General features: G+C 30.2%; 1 protein-coding gene across 3 annotated transcripts in view; it reads left to right on the top strand.

The window, feature by feature from the left end:
- The window catches only part of CADM2 (cell adhesion molecule 2), a 986,159-nt gene that overhangs the window by 907,753 nt on the left and 60,097 nt on the right, over nt 1-18,309 (top strand). Inside the window, exon 9 of one of the 3 annotated variants that reach the window (XM_016152338.2) lies at nt 11,178-11,297. The exons of the other annotated variants lie outside the window; for them this stretch is intronic. Within the exon in view, the coding sequence (XP_016007824.1) occupies nt 11,178-11,297 (120 nt within the window). The remainder of the gene's footprint in view (nt 1-11,177; nt 11,298-18,309) is intronic. 3 annotated transcript variants of the gene reach the window in all.

Here is an 18,309-nt window from a genome sequence, read left to right as displayed (position 1 = left end):
CTATTGTAGCTTTACGAAAATGTACAGCATTCTTCTTTCCAAGTATATATGCATTCATTCTTTAGAGAATTTGAGAATATACAATGGCCCATGGGGGAAAAAATTAGCATGTGTTTTCAGAAGCAATGTTATGACTAAGTGGAAGATAAGGTTTTTACATAAAATTTGCTTTGTAGCTTCTTATAACGTCATTTTTGCAAACATTGTAACAATATATCATGGACTTGTTCTAGAATTGAAGATTTATATTTGATTCCTCTCTACCCTTCTACCCAATTCATTGGCAAATGCTGCTGACACTATTTCCAAATCATGCTCTCAATATATCACCTTTTCCCTATCCTCTCTGGTCTAGACTATTGAAACATTGTTTAGTGGGCTCCCTACTTCCAAGTTCCCACCTCTCCAATCTCTTTCTCACACAGCTACAATATATACTACATACATATTTTAAGTTCATACTTTATGACTTTAACCTATTTAAATTTCTCCAAAGAAATTTCAAATCCTTGTTATCCTAGCTTACCAAACTTGGCATAATATGCTACCACCTACATCTGTGATATATCACACTCCATTCAACCACTTCTGTTTCCCTGGTTCACTTTTAACTCCTCTAAGACACCCAACTCATTCTCTTTAGAAAGCATCCAGGAAGTACAAGGAATGCAGTCATGAATGCTGGTATTTGCAAGAATGATTTCTTATCATCGACATCTCAGAGAGGCCTTTTTTGTCCACCCCAATCTAAAGTGACCACAAATCATGTATCACTTTAATTACTGCAGGAAAATTATTATTATTTGGTGTTGTTTATTTGTACATTTGATTTTACATATGTATATGTGTATATGTATATACATGTACATATATGTATGTGTATATCTATGCATGTGTACATATATTCATGAATTTATGTGTATATATTATATATGCATATATATCTGTACATATTAATATATTCTTTATCCACCTAGTAGATTATGCCTTCTTGAAAGCAGAGATATTAATTATCTTATCTCTGTATCTCTAGCTGTTACAACAATGCCTTCTAAATCATAAGCAGTCAATAAAAATTTCTTTAGTGCTTAAATTTCTTTGCCTCTGTCTCTGTCTCTCCCTCATTTTCCAACAGAAGAAACTTTAATAAAATAACATATGTATGTATATTTACATACACATATACATGCACACACACTCATATCCTTATACACACACGTGTGTGTGTGTGTGTGTATGTGTGTGTGCGTGTGTGTGTGTGGATGGGTGTATGTGTTTGTATGTGTAAACACTGTCCAAACTTCTGAGCAAAATCAGGGTAATTGATATTCATTCCTTGATCACCAAAATCAGGACCTTTAACTTTCATCTCGTATTGGAAAGTGAGATCTATTTATTTGGCAATCCATAGTAAATGGTTATCCTATAAGAATTAAGCATTGAACAATGTGATTAACTGTGTATAGAAGAATTAATGTATCTAATGGAAATCTTTGAAATCAGGAGACTTATGCAATTGACTTCACATGTCTGTTCATCATTTTTTCAAAATTCTGTGACTATTACTAACTGAAAATATGTTTTCCTTTTTGGAAATCTATATCATCTCTTATAAAGATTTATATGTAAACAAATATAAAAAACCCTGAGACATAGCCTGAAATCTAACTCACAATGCTATATTACCTAATACTTTACAATTTCAGGAAATGTTTCTTGAGTATTTAATATATACAAAGTGCTAGGCCAGGCACACACTGTGGATCCTATAATAAATTAGTACTCGCCATTATGCCTGGACTTCTTAGTAAAAATAAAACAGGGAAATGTTTCATGCACATGTTTCACTCTGCTGCAACTTCAGATGTTTTCATGGTCCCCTATTTATTCTAATATTCCAGGAGACATATCCAGGAGAATATAAAATTCCACAATTAGAAATATATTAGTAAAATGTTTACTTTCTTTTTGAGACCATATTTTAAATGTACATAATTTGGGAAGGTTATCGATTTGAATCATTAAATCCCATGTAGAAATTAATTTTTTTTTTTTAAATAAGCCTTTCTAAGGTTAAGAAAGAACTTGCTCTGCATGAGGTCTCTGAGCATTAGGAGTACAGGTGATAGAAGGAGATATTAAAAGTGGAGCTCAATAGGTATTTCTTCACAATTCTGCTTAACACTGTTCTTAGTGTTGATTAGTGATTATTTTCTATGGGTACCTCAAAATGATTCTATTTATTAATATGTAAGCACAAAAAGTACTTGCAAATGGCCATTGTTGGTCTTGTTAAATTACAGAATAACAACTTTATAATAATTATCTTCAAAACATTTCCAAATTCTCCTTTAATTTTTATTTAAATGAGCTTTATATTACAATATTAATATTATATTTGAATGCATTTTACAGAATTCACTAAAATTAGTGGTATGTAATAACTTTCAGTTTAATGAGAACATTTTTCAACTTGTATGTCTATGGTAACATATACAGTAACGCAATTTAGTTAAGCTCTAAGGATATTTAGTTCAGAATTCTGGAACCCACTGTTACTCTTTTTCTTCTCTCTCTCTCTCTCTCTCTTGAATTTGTGTATTAAATAAGAAAAATCAAGATAAAAATTAAGAAATATTTTTTCTAAGTTCCACGGTGAGAAACTTGTATAGAAACATAAATATATAACCTAGTTTGTGTTAAAAAACTTTTTTTCACAATAGAAAATAAACATTAAAAAAAATAAGGTCAATCAGAGAAAGTGTGAAATTATAACCATAAGTAAAACATATTTAAATACAGATGGCTTAATAGGAAGAGTGATTTTTATCTCCTAAAAAAGTTCACTAATGTTAACATTTCTTATTATTGCATTTATATTATCATTAAGTATTTTCAAGCACACATGGGATTATCTTGAAGTTAAGAGAGTTATATGATTTACAATATGAAACATCATATGAGCTTTTAAAATATGAACCAACACCTTTAAGGACTCTATGCACCTCTAAAAGTCATATGCAAAAATGTTTTGCATTTATAAGTTTCTCGAGTGAAGGTGTTTTGCTTTTATAATATCAACTCTGAATCATTACTAATTAAGAACCTAGTCCAAAAGGCAAAAGTTTTATGTGATTTGAAGAGAAACCAGGAATATTTCTCAGCCATAAGAAGAAAAGATTAAATACTGCCATTTGTGACAACATAGATGGATCTTGAGATAATCATGCTAAGCAAAATAAGTCAGATAGAAAAAGTTGTAAACCACATGATATCACTCATATGTAGGACGTGAAAATGAAAGCAACAAACAAACATAACAAACTAACAGAGACTCATGTACATGGACTATGGATTAGTGATTACCTATTTGGGGAAGGGGGAACTAGATAGGGGTAAAAAGCTCAAATACTTGGTGATAGAAGGAACCTAATTTTGGGTGGTGAACACACAATGAAGTATATATATGACATACTGTTGAATTGTACACTTGAAACTTATTTGAATTTATTAATCGATGTTACCCCAATAATTTTTAATAAAAAGAAAAAATCTGGTCCAAAAACATTTTATAAATGATCAGGTCTAAACTCTATATTTTTTAGAAAAGAAAACGTAGATGAGTAAAGGTTAAACTATATGGAAAATGTCTCTCAGCTATTTCACATAACTTAGATGAAAAATCCAAATATCTGTATTTCTCAATCAGTGTTTTTTTTATATTATGCTTCCCCTTGTGCATATTAACATTTAATTTTTTCCTTTAATGGTTGATAGCACTATTTTTCCATAGAAAACAGACATCTTCCCAAAAGTTAAGGTATTTTACCAAATGATCTGATTTATTTTGGTAAAGCATTTTTCGGAGAGCGCTGAAGGTGTTGAAGTGGGTGGAGCTAAATAATGTAGGATCATCTACTTCAAAGGCATTTTTTTCCTATTTAAAATTTCACTTTTGTCAGTTTGGAATGTAAGGGAGTATTTAAAATAATGCATGCTTTTTTTTCGAATAACAGACTGATTTTATTCATAAACTTTTCTTGTAATTGCATAGGACTGTTGGTTACCGCCTACAGTTTAAAATTGCAGTACTTTTCATTTTTTAAGAATAGCTTTTTTTTTTTTATTGTATAAAGATTCCATTTAGTATGTGAAGCCAGTGGAAACTATCAGAGGGGATGAAAAGAGACTTATTCAAATCTAATTTTTTAAAATAGTTCCTTTTTATGAAGCAGATGAGGTTACCATGTGACTCTCGAGGAGGAGGCATGCACTGGAGAGTTGAGGCCTTGTCAACCCGGTGGTTGTCATTTAAGTAAGAGCCTTGGTGCTGTTCTCTATTCTTATGCTATAATCCAAATAGGCTGCTACATGTAGCTGAACATAATGGGAACAGATAAACGTCCTTCTCTGCACAGGCAAAAAAGCAAATACAGGAAACTTTTTCTCTTACAATTGCTTCCAATGGCAGTGCAATTACCAGTAAAAAGGTTAAAGATGCCCTATTATTTTTAAGGCTAGGAAATGTGAATAGCTTCTATCAAAGACACTTCTTACCTTAATACTTCTAATATATGTTGAGCTCTGACCCTCTGTATCTCCACTAATAATCCTTGGTTTGGATTCACTCTTGATTACCCTGGGACCACCCTGGGGAGTTATTGACATAAAGCAGAAAGGAAGCAGACATATAGAGTCCAGACTAAATGGCATTTTTTCTCCCTATTGAACACTAGTCCTTGGAGAGAAACAAGTGCTTAAGCTTCTGGGACTCCTTAGACTCAATTTTGCTTCAAAAATCCATTCTGAATGGGCCAGAATGCCATTTTTAAAAAGAGAAACTGCCAGAAAACCAAACAGGTTGACAAGTTAGAAATTATTGTGCACTGTATTTGTAGAGAACAGAACATACCTTTAACCTGAAAAGCTCGTTATTGGAAAAAAGGTGCTGTACCATTCTTCAATTTATTGTATACAGTGCTTGTTGGAACTGATTTCATTTTGACAAGGTTATACAGGATCTGTCGTGCTCTAATAAGCTCCAGTAACAAAATGTAGTTGCATTTTTTGAATTCTTTCATTAGGATGTGAAAAAAGGAGCACTTTTGTATTATTTTGAATTGGATGTTATGATTTAGAGCTCTAACACTTTTAAAATCATTGGAAAACTGCCTTCAGATTATAAGATACTTTAGTATGACACATTTTAATTTTTTTAGTAATACTCAAACTTGAAAATTCTTAGCAAGACTTCCTAAAAATTACCTCATACAATGCAAAAGGAGGAGGGAGAAGCAATTTTTGCAGAAATTAATTATGTGTAAAGCTCAATTACTGATTCATGTTATTAAAAATTATACTCTTCCCTATTTACTGACATTATTGTCATTACCACCAGGAGGAGCATTATATTTAAATTTCATTATTTACAAGGTCAAATTCAAAACATGGAGCTTGATATAAGAAGTATGCCATGAAGTTTATGCTCTCTGTTATCATCTTGGCGATCCACGGGAAGAAAAGAAGTAATTCTTGTTAAGGGCCAAATGAATGTTATAGCCTCCCAGTTTTCAACCACTGATTTCTTGAAGAGCTTTGATGTGTGTTCAGTACATGGTGAACTTAATTATTTATAAAAAATAGTAATGTATATTAATTGAATATGTAAATTAGAGAAAAATTTAAAATATTATGATACTATCACACATGTATTTTGCAATGGTTTTCCACTAAAGGAGGAAGAGAGAGATGTGGAGGCACATAACTCTGGGTATAATGTACTTCTAGTGTTGTATCATGATCATAAGCATCATTGTCATGGGGGGTATTGGTAACAATGTGAAGGAAACTATAGATAAACTCAAAGAGCATGATGGGTATTCAGAGAAAAGGGAAATCAGTCGGGACCTGTTTGGTCAAGGATGTCCACAGAGCAGGTGGGAATCAGGTTGAAATTTGCGAGTAGCATTTTACTAGGTGCATCAAGAAAGGGAGGCTGTTCTAAGATGGGGATTGAGTAATACTAAAAGGTAGGGTCAGAATAGATTTGACCCATAGGAAAGTGATATTAAGAAGAAGAAGAAGAAGAAGAAGAAGAAGAAGAAGAAGAAGAAGAAGAAGAAGAGGAGGAGGAGGAGGAGGAGGAGGAGGAGGAGGAGGAGGAGGAGGAGGAGGAGGAGGAGGAGAAGGAAGTTGATTTATAAAGACTGAGTTTACAGTGTTTTGGAGTGAGAGATACATAAATGTTATGGTGATGTAATATATAATAAGTATGTGTACGGGGTATGCAAAGTATTAGAAAGTGCATTGAAGCGGAAGCTATTAACTCTATAGTATTGGGAGATGCTTTCAAATGAGATTTATACTGGACTTGAAGGATAGACAAGAAAGAGAAAATTAATGTGAAACAGGATGCGGCTCTGAGAACATGGAGTCAATGAGAACAGAAAGAGTTGAGTCTACAACTTGGGGAAAGCACTTGCGTCAAGGTCAAATGTCTTCCTGTGTGCTGGGCTTTGACTTCTTTGTTCATGTTAATCTGGCACTATAAGAAATAAATTAAAAAAGCCAAGCATATATGCTCTGAGGAACTCTAACCCCTGTTCCATAAATTTAACATTGTGGCACCTCAAAATAGTGATTGGTGCAGTTTGGAGTTCATATCAGAGTCATGCAGGTTAAGCAGGAGAGATGATAGGCTGATGGGTTTATCAAAATTTAGCCATAGTTTCTGGACAAAGATTGTAGTATCCTGATCCAACAGTGTTGTTAAGTGAGTTGACGTTGTGCTTCAAGTGATTAGGTTCTTATAAAACAAATTCACATTATTTATAATACATTATTTGTAACATGAAATTCACTCATATGAATAACTTTTTTACCCACTACATGTTTTATCAATTTCTAATTTTCAATCTTTGTTCTTTGTGCCTTTATGTCTATAAAATATATATAATACAGTTAATTTCTCTTATATATTGTAGACACCGAACTTTTTTGTAACCACCTTTTTTTTCAGGAACACTTAATAGTATTCAATTAAATTAACACACTGTCCAAGGGAAATAACAAGAAAAATTTGAGCCTCTCTTTTGTATTGCAGAAATCAGAGATGAGCTACCATAAAGTGAATTGAACAGATTTAGAAAATTAATGTTGAACAAGAATTTAGTTATTTTTATAGTGTGTTTGCATATGTATAATTCTTTGGTGTAAGAATTCATGCATTATTATTCTTGAGAAAAATAAAAATGGATGTCTTAGAAAGAGAAAAAAGACTTGAATTTTCTATCCTACATTTGATTGAATTTTCTTTGTATTAACAGTGTAATAGTTTTTTAAAATGAATAGGATTCTAAATATTTCAAAAATGAGGCAAGTTATTAGTATTAGTGTATCTAATTTCTTACATTCTTATAAAAATATAGCTCTCCATTTTTACAATCAATGTCTAAATAAAAAGCCAAAAGTAAATGCATGAAACCAGGACCTTTTAAACAATTACTGATAATATCAGATGTTGACACTTGCTTATAAGAGTGAAAACCAGAGAGATAAGTATTTGGACTTAGGAAGACTGTACGATCATTTACCAATTTTTGCTTTGAGAAGAGTTACAATCAGGACACTAAAATAAATAATCTTGAGATGGAAGTGTTAGAGATACCTTCATTATACTAATTAAATAAAATATTTGCTCTGTAATATAACATATATATCATATGTTACACCTATAATGTAATTTTAGAGACAAGAAAATTCTATCTGAAAATTGTCTCAACCATTAAGTGGTGGATAATAATAGACAACTCAGAAATTTGTTATGATAATTTATGAAAGATTATAATAAGATTCAATAAACGAGCCGTCCTAGTCTTTCATCCTTTCTCCAATAGTTTCAGATTAGGTGAAAATGGTTAACGTCATAAGGAGACATGGAGGATATGAATCTCAACACAGGCTCACACTGCTTTCAAAGTAGCAGGATGGTGGGCAAAGATTTATTTTGTTAGCAAGGAAATTTATTAAAGGAAGATGTTGTAGGTTGTTGTCTTAATAATTTATCCTTCAAAAAATAAAAATCACCTGTCTATATCAAAGACAGAAAAAAATTTTAAGTAGAAGTAATGAAATCTTTTAGTTCTGTATTAACCAGTTGATCCTGATTTAAAAAAAAAAAAAAAGGACTTTTCTAGATCTCCTAAAATATACTACATGTTTCTAATGCTATGAATGAATTCATTTTGTAAATATTTATTGACTTTCTAAATTATGCTAAGGTCTCAACAATAAAGCAGGCAGAGTTCTTCCTTCAAGGATTAATAATCAGGTTGAGGAGACTGACGACTATTCATTCAGAGCATTTAGAAGGTTTAGGAAGAAGAGGAGTATCACACAATTTTCTTGCTCTTTTTGAAAATTTATATTAATTCGAATTAATCTTACATTGTTGAATTTTGATTGATACTAATTAATCTTCTGGTGTTGAATATTTAGATTATTTCAAATTTTGTATTTCATAATAGAGTTGAAATAACTGAATGAACATCAATATACACTAAAAAGAAGAAAATTAAGACCTAAAACATTTTTAAAAAATAAAAATATTTAAAATGTTTTAGAACACCTAGGATGAAATAAAGTTAGTAATAATTAAAAATATGGTACAGTGACTAGGAAAGATTTCTTATACAGGTCATTTTCTTGATTCAATATTGGCTAAGATACTTTGCATCAAATTGCTTTCAGTCAATTTGTTTTTAGGTACATATGAAGTCAAGAAGGGAGGATGAGAGGTTGATGAGCAGATAAGCAGGAGCCAGGCTGAGTCAATAATAATTTGTAGTGTTATCTCATCTATCTGGACACTTTAAAATATGATAGGGCAGTTCTCTTAAAGTGGATTAACAATCCTTAGAACAACCTGTTGTTTTTTAGTTCATAGAAAATTAGCCTGGGGTGGGGAACATATATTCTACACATTTTCACAATTGGAGAACATAAGGATATTATTTGGTTTATACAAGAATGTTCATAGTACCTGATAATATGTAGGCTCTCTAGAAAACAAACCAAGATTTTTTTATTGCACATCTTTGTTGATATGGAAAAGGAAAAGGGATCCAAATTATAACTTTTTTGGCTAAGCTAAAAACAAACACCCAAACATATTATTCCATGTATTCCATTTTTTTAAGAATCAATTCTGAAAAGTTGCTTTTCAGATCTAGTGGAATCATTCTAACCAATTGTCTGATAGCAAATAACCTAATATTTTATAATCTATAATTGGTTTGGTAATATCAGGTTGTTTACATGAAGGTTTAAAGGACTAATATTATTGTTCTTATATTTGAAGACCTGAAAGATATTTCCCTTTGAATTAATTAAATACATATATTTTGAGATCCTAATAAGCAAATTATTTTGTTAACAGACGAAGAATATATTATTTTCTATTAGAAACATGAAAAAATAAAATTTTACATTTTTTAAAATTTGGAAATTATGTTTTATTTACTTCTAGCCTGCAAACTATTTAGGAAAGCTTACCATTAAAATAGGAAGGGATTATAAAAATTAGTAAACAAGAAGTATATATGCAAATATACATAATATTTATTCATTTATAATGTTGTTAAAGTCAGTTCTACTTTATGATCACGGTAATCACACTCCAGGCAATACCCATTTTCCCTTTGATTAATGTAGCACCGTTGTTTTCAGAAGGTTATTTTCTTAATTTGACTGGCCAGGAAACATTTTCCCTGTTGAAAAACAGGTGTAAACATCAATACCCCAGATAAGAGAGTGATCTCATGCTGTTTGCTATGTCTCCAGTGTAGAGAATGTAGCAGATTAAAATCTGAGAATTGAGTAGGGCTATTTATCAAAAGTAAAGAACTAGAAAAATTTTGGTATGACTCAAAGGCTAATTGAGAAAATGACAAGAAGTCTTTTAATAGTAAAATAATCTGTCAAACATCCTGAATATATTGGGGTTGTGTGGCAAACATGTAATATCAAACCCCAGCACAGTAATTACAGGTAATTTGTGAACTGTTTCTGATTTCCTCACTGTGTAGATTAGAAGCCTATGCACTTGAGACAAGATTTGACTCTGAGGATCTTATTGAGATTCTCACAGCCTGACCCTCACAGCCTGACCCTATCTATATTGTTTCAGTGTTCTCTATACTGCTTTTCAAATTATCAGCTGGTTTTGAGTGAAAGGAAGGAAGATTTTGGTGTTAAACCCTAAGCTATTCTTTATGTTTATTATATTCTCTGTATTGGAATCTACTGTTAACTTTTGCAACTTTTATTAATTACGGATTATGGATTAAATGTTATGGTTCAAGTCTATGTTCAATAACCTCTCCTAGGTATTCCAGATAAAACAAATCACAAACTTTTCAGAATATTGGGTTTCACCCTAGTTGACTCAATACTTGTTAAAGACTCCTAGGTACTGCAAAATTGTTAGAAGGCGTTACCAGCTAATCAGGGTAAGAATTGCAAGATTCTAAGCTATATATTAACATCATTTGTGAGAAAAGGAAAAGCAAAATAATAATAATAATAATAATAATAATAATAATTAATAATAATAATAACAGCAATTGGCTTCTTTTTTTTGTTTGTTTCTAAAGATTGCTCTCATCCTATTTCCTTTCATTAAGTTTTCTTAAAAGAAAAAAATCAAAAAAAACATTTAACATGCATATACTCATCCATCTGTTAACATTTCTTTAATCTTATATGGTGGTGTTATCCGTGTTTATTTCTGTTGTGTGGTTTCTTTGTTTATTTCTTTGACAAAGCATGTCAGTTTTTGTTTTACCTGTCTGTATTTTGCTACTGCATGTCAAACTTTTTAAAAGACTCAGCGAACAAATGAATTCTTGTCATTTTAAATTTCGCTCTAAATATTATGAACAATATATTTTTTCTCAATCATTGCTCCAAGTTTTTGCTTTGTGTAAGAGCCTGAAAAAGAAGTGAAAAAAATGACAAGAACTGTGTGGTACAGCCAGCTTTGTACCTGATTATCTATTTAAGCCTGTTGAAGTTAAACCTAAATAAGATGTATGTATTTATAATTTGAATCATTTGTGTTTCTCTTTTGTTTGCATGATATGATTTTGTTTTATATTTTGTTTTTTTCCACTCACCAGATGTTCCCAACACTTTGCTTCCCACTACTATCATCCCCTCCCTTACCACTGCAACAGTCACAACCACTGTAGCCATAACAACCAGCCCAACCACATCTGCAACAACCAGCAGCATAAGAGGTACAGTATGCTTCTTTGTTATGGCCTGGAAAACACATTAAATGGATCTTTAAAGGGTTTTTCGAAAGGGTAGAAAAATCAAGATCCAGTTTGACTTATCATAGGAAGTAATTAAATCACCTAAATTATTAAGTTTATTGGAATAGAATGAGACAAAACAGTAAATTAAAAAAAAATGTTAGTGTCATTTAGACCGTAATGAAAACATTCCAGAATATAGGTTAAAAATAGTTGGAGCTCTACAACATTGCGCAAATTTAAAATGTGAACATGGGACACTGTTTTGTGATGTAAACAAAGAAATCAGATGTTCAAGAATGCAGAAATAAATTTTGCTTTTTCAACATCCTAGGCTAATGTTAACAACTTGTTATTTCTCTGCAATGAGATTAAAATCCCGATAGTGTTAAATTTGTTATAAAATTTACTTAATACAATTGGTCATTATAAACTATATAAAAACATAGAACTTTTAAGTAAATTTTCAACATGTTATTCTAAAGTGATTGCTGAGTGGATCCGCGTATTCTACTAACAAAACGTTCTAAAAGCAAATGTTCTGGAGGTGTCCAGATAATAAAAATTGACATTTGGCTCCATAATTTCTAGTATCAGTTTATTATTAATAAATGTTTTTGCCTTAAGGACAGCGACCTTAAAGAAATTGAAGTAATCCTTAAGGGCAAAATAAATAAATAAATAAATAAATAAATAATGATATGGTTCATAAATATTAAAAGGCATTTCTTAGTAGATGATGAGGAAATAAGGTTTTAGAGTGCATTCTAGAAAAACACATTTTAAACTTTATTTTTGTAAAGCAATGTTCAGAGAGAATTTGTCCTATTTAAGTGTGTCTTCTTCTACATCTTATTCATTTTTGTGTCATGTTGGCTATACTAATATGTGTTAAAATTAACAATGTAACTCGAAGTCATGGAGACTTTACATGAATATATATATGTAATTAAAATTGTACAGAGGACAGTCTTAGAATTATTTTCCTTTACTTGCGAAGGTGCAATTAAACTGTTTTTCTTAAAATTTGTATTAATTCTCAATATAAGTTGAGTTGCTTTCACTTAATGTTTGTCAATATTTTTTGTGTTGTTTTGAAAAAATTCATATCTGATAACTGCTAAATTTTAATAATCATGTCAACTATATTATACAATATACAAAATGATAGCTAAAGTTTGAAAATAGAGCAATAAAAATTTCTCAAAAATATCTAGGTTTATTTTAGGATTACTAAAAAATTATATTTGATCTAAATCTACATGTGAAAAAATGTTTAAAGATCTTTCTCAAAATAATTTATATAAAAATGGGAGGAAAATAATAAAGATGAAGAATGATGTAAATAATGCTGGTGATATATGAAATGCAAAATATTTAAAGTTCTGCTTTCTTTTAATTTATTATTTTTCAAAGATTCAAATAAAATGTAATGATTGCATACTAACAAAGTCTCTATAATAATATTAAGTTCTGACTGGACAAAAAAAAATCACAGCTAGAAAATGAGGAAAACATATCAATTTAATATTTTAAAGACCTACTTATAGCCTAATAATCAATTATTTCCTTCTTCTTCAAAATATTTATTGAGTACCTGCTATATATATATATAGGATTATGCTAGGTCCTAAAATTAAGAAAATTAAATGTGTTGCATCTAAAATCACTAGCAATTAAATTAATGCATTTCCTCCCAGAATAACCAATGTTGGTGTTTAATTAACGAAAAATGTTTATGTCTTTGTAAATATATTTGGGTATATATAAAATAAGAAAAAAGTGTTTTATTCCAAAGTGAAGTCTTTAACAACACTCTTTTATATTTGAGCATACATCTTAAGTGAAATCTTTTGCATTTTAATCAGCCTATTAAAATGAAATCAATTTCCTACCTTTTCAAATAAATTCACTTTTGTATAGATTTCCTAAGGTGTTTTGTGAACTTTACACCCTGGATCTTAAAAGTATCAAAAGAATTAATCTTTCCCTCAAAAGAACACATAAATAAGCAAACCTCAAAGAAACGCATACACATACCATTCCCTCATATTTTACTCAACAGTTGAAACACAATATTTTTCAAATGACACCAAGATATATGAAAAGTAAAGTGCATTTTGTAAGTTAGTTAATTCATAGTATCTATTTTATATAACAAAAATAGTAGCATTGACATTAAATGACAGTCTAATGCTTATTTTTCCTTCCTATATTCAACAATTGGGGACTGAGGAAGTCACCAAGCTTACCTGTATGATTAATGTCCTAGTTCATAATTGAGGCAGTCTGTCCATACACATTATTATGAATTTGGTACTTTTTCCTTTTTGAGTTGTTATATGATATTACCTTAATTGTGCATTACCTATAAAATTAGAGCTTTCAGATACAATTATATTTTAATTGTAATTAATTTATTTGTAAACTACTAAAAGATGTCTCAAAATTATGGTTGAAGAAATATAATAAAAATATGTTTGCTAAGAAAAGCCAATTAAAGCTAAATATTTTCAACTTGTAATTTTTTTGTTTAGTGGTTTCATCACTTTCTCTTATTTAATAATTTGAAATAAACTAACTATATATTTTATTTTATTAGTTTAAATGGCATTCATTCAAATTTTATAAACTATAATATTTATCTCTTTAATAAATGACCACAAATGAATCATTGTTCATATCTTCATTGACACTTTCATCACTGCTTTTATTGCTAAGTTTTTCATCCTAAGATATGATGAACATTCATTTTAAAATAAATGTAAAGAATCACAGCTGTGGCTGTATTAGAACTCAAAATGGGATAGAGCAAAAGAAACTACATGAATTGTCAGCCATGACCTTGAGAATCTGCACATCTCTTCAATTTGTTCATGAAATGCATCCCTATTTGGAGGAAGAGAAGCTTCAACCATGTGGAAGAAAAGCTAGCAATTAGCAGTATCTTGTTACAAATAAAATGTTAAAACACAAAGAACTGAACAAATTTGAGTAATCTTGAAAAGACGGAGAATAAGTGAGCCCTGGAGATATCTTTGGTTGTGAGTTTTGTTTTATTCGTTTACAAAGCCTTTGGTCTCAGACAGTGAACCAAATTAAGCCTCAGCATTTTCATCAGAAAAATGAGAAACACTTAATAGAAACACTTAATTCCTAGGTTGTCTTGAGAATTAGACAATATCTAGAATTCTGAAAACTTAATCATCACTCAGTGTCTGACAGGATTATTGCTCAATTCTTTTTGGTGAAACACATGTATTTACAAGTAGTTGCATCATACAATTAGTGAATTGGTATATTTCTCCTATAGTAATTATAGCTTTAATCCTAGCAAAATTATTTGGCGATAGTACACTAATTACTTTTTCATTTCATACCAAATTTTAATTGATTTTATAAAAAAATAGATTAAAATGGTAATTAAGCATTTAGAATTTTATCTATCAATCATCTATCATCTATCTATCTATCTATCTATCATCTATCTATGAATATAACAACAGTTTATAAACTTTCCACATTATAATATTCTTGATCGATATCATATATCTAAAATCTGATTATTTTATAGAGCTCTTATATTTTTTGTTATAAAAAATTATCGCTACAACATATTTTAATTTCTGCTTTTAGAAATTGTGGGTTTTGTAAGACCAGTGGCCTGATTAACACTATTATCCAATTCAAAAGGCATAGATATATACTCTCATATATGTTTGCAGTATTGTTTGTTTGTTTGTTTAGGTCACTATGATAAATTTTAATGAATTAAATATGATAATTGATAAAACGATTCCAAATGTCCTGATGTGATTTTTAGTATTAATATTATTTTAGCATGGTGTGTTTTATCTGAAAGCATTTTCTACTTTTATCATGTCATATAATTTTAATTTTCTAATAACTATGTCATAATCTATGAATCTTTAGCAGTACCCTCATTTTACAAATGATAGAAAAGTATTTAAAATTCAGGAAACATATATAAGACATAGTGACATATATCAGTGGATATATCTATCTATTTATCATATTTTTTAAAATTAGAATTTACAACTGAAACTTTTATACTTATTAACACAGAAAAAACTTCTGAGCTTCTAACTGCTCTCTGTTTCTACCTTTGTAAGACTATAAATGTCCTAAAAGTAATAGATATGGAGAGAAAATATATCTGATACAATTCTTATCCTAAAACTAAGAGTATATTTAAATACTTCATGTATTTCAATATATCAGATAGGAGAAAACAATCTTAGAAGTGATGATAAATTCGTTTATGAAATCTATGGAAAAATCCAAATTAATTATTGTCTAAAGTGTAGATTTGGTTTTATATCAGACTTTGAAAGTTAAAATAACTTTATATTAATAAAATTACACCAATTATCTAGTAATCTTAACCTATGTATTAGTTATAATGAGGTTAATTACAATGGAAATATAATTCGGATTGGCACTGCAAAGCAAAAACAAAGGATTTTTTAAAAAGAAATCTACCATTGTCAAACTACCTATAACCAGAGTAATAATGACCAACCTCACAAAATTTAGATGTAGGTGCTATTGTTGTGATGGCCCCATATTATTGATAATAATGCTGTCAGGAATGCTCAAGGCATTCATTGGCTTGGGCCCCTATTACTTGTAGGAGCCCCCATAGACATTCCCTCCCACCTGGAACCAGTGCTGTGGCTGGACTAGACCTTGTTGTTTTTCTTATGATCACAGGATGTACTTCAGTAAGAAACCATCCATAATTGATGAACACAATTTATTACTCACAGGTCTCAGAGAGCCACACAGTGAGGTCATAGGTAAAAACAGAGAGAGCACGCAGACCTGGGACTCCATCTCTTTTATGGTTCGAGGGTGGGATGTCTGGGGTTTTGTGGGTTCACTCTTTATTGGAAAAAGTAAAGTTAAAGAGCAAGAGTCAAATTAAAGTGCGGGAAGGGGAAAGTGGAGTTACTCAAAGCAATCAGTTGATTATTAAGGGCTCTTTGAAAGAGGGAACATCACAGGTGGGAAGCAGCCTCATTCTTTATCTGGTTGTTTTGCTAGTAACTGTATCATATTGATGGCAATATATTTATTCAACATGGATGCCTTTTTAAATGGATGCCTTCGCAATCAAAAGCTTAATGTGAAGCACTTACACTATAGGTACTAAATTCTTCACAATTCAATTACACATTAATTCTGTTACTTATGTTTAAAAATGTAATATTAAGTGAAATATTTTAAATAATCCATGTAGAATAAAATGAATTTTAGCATACATCTAGAATGAATATAGCTCTAGCCTAGAATTATAGGCCCATCATTTTTAGCTCGTATACTGCTATTATATTTTTAAAGCATATGAATCATATAACTTAATTGTTTAAACGTAAATGAATTTAGGGACCTGGTTGACCATTAAGTATAATGCTAACATATTGTTGTTTGAAAGATCTGAATAAATAATTGTTTGTCTTCTCTAAAAATTTTTCAAAGCTTAGTGACTTATAAAAACAAAATCACGTGTATATGAAGTTAAACTATATCAAAAGAAAAGTTGAAGCATTGGTGCCAGAATAGAAAATTTGAAATGAATTTCAAAATTCTACTCATGTTTAATATGGGCATTTTTAATAAAATATAATTGCCTAAAATGTTGATTATTAAATATCATTTTTATATACAAATGCTTTTACTTCAATCCTTGTTTTATTTTTCTGGCTTTAAAATACAATAAACTAAAGAAAAATAAACACAAAAAGTATATATGCATACTCCAAACCACTGTCTAAAGCATTTATTTAATTAATCTAGGTTAAAAAGCAATAATGATCTTGTCTGTGCTTCTCTATTTCCTTTATGTCAAAAGAAAGCAGTCTATTTTATTTTTATTTGGTTTATTAATGTGTCCCCTCCTTCTCTTTTGAAATAGATACTTAAAAAAAACCAGAACACAAAGAAATAAAGAAACATTCATCAGAATAAAAGAAAGAGAAAGCCAGCCCTGGGAAAAAAATGGAATAAAATAATTATAGCTCTGAGTTAGTCACTATAAAAATACTCAAATAGGGCATTTGCAATTGTAAAATATATCATCTTGACACAGTTAAATCCCAAAGTGTGCAAATCAAGTAGTTTTTTATGAGCTTATATTATGAGCGTTTAGCTATTAAAAATGTTTCTGTTTTTATTGGTGGTAATAAAACGCAATTTGCACGGTGTTGTAAGATTTTAAAAATTAAGCGTCAGTATGTTTTTTTTTTTAATTGACAAAAATCAAGTAATAATTCAGTCTCCAGATGGTCCATGTAAGAGACCTGTTTATCTGTATAATGATGGGTTTCCACATGTAGGCTGAAAGAGTAGCTAAATTTCCATTAGTCTTTAAAAAAAAAAAAAAACAATAATTATTATATGAGGTTGACTCAGTTTTAAAATTAAATATGTGAAACAGGTCATAATGAAAATAGGACACTATTTTCTTGAAAGAACAAGCAACACATGCTCTGGAGTTGGAGGCATTTTCAACCTTGCTTAAAAATACCATGTTAATGATGAACCTGGGTGGGAATGCTCACTGGAGATCTGGGTCTCTTAGTCAGCTATGAACCTACTCATTTGAATAATGATAATGTTTTAAATTAGGTTATTCTCAGATAGCATTTGATACTGAAGCTCTTTTGATTTTAGTAGATCTTATTTTGAATAAAAACACATACCACTTGTTATATAGAACCATTTCCAAAACTAAATGGAATGTTTGCCTCTGACTTATATGAAGCTGACACTCTGGAAAAGTTTGCAAATCTTTAAATATATACCTATTTCATTATGGTATTTGGGAAATGAGGAAAACTGGTATTCATATTTTCTTTCCAATACCATTTATTATGGGAAGGAAAACACTTAAACTCCATTCTGTTTTCTGAGGGCACTCTTGTGGTTTGTGCATCAAACATCAAACATTTTCAAGAGCTTCATTTTAAGC

Source organism: Rousettus aegyptiacus, unplaced genomic scaffold, assembly GCF_014176215.1.
Source record: "Rousettus aegyptiacus isolate mRouAeg1 unplaced genomic scaffold, mRouAeg1.p scaffold_m13_p_4, whole genome shotgun sequence".
NCBI lineage: Eukaryota > Metazoa > Chordata > Mammalia > Chiroptera > Pteropodidae > Rousettus > Rousettus aegyptiacus.
This window is presented reverse-complemented; position numbering and strand designations above follow the sequence as displayed.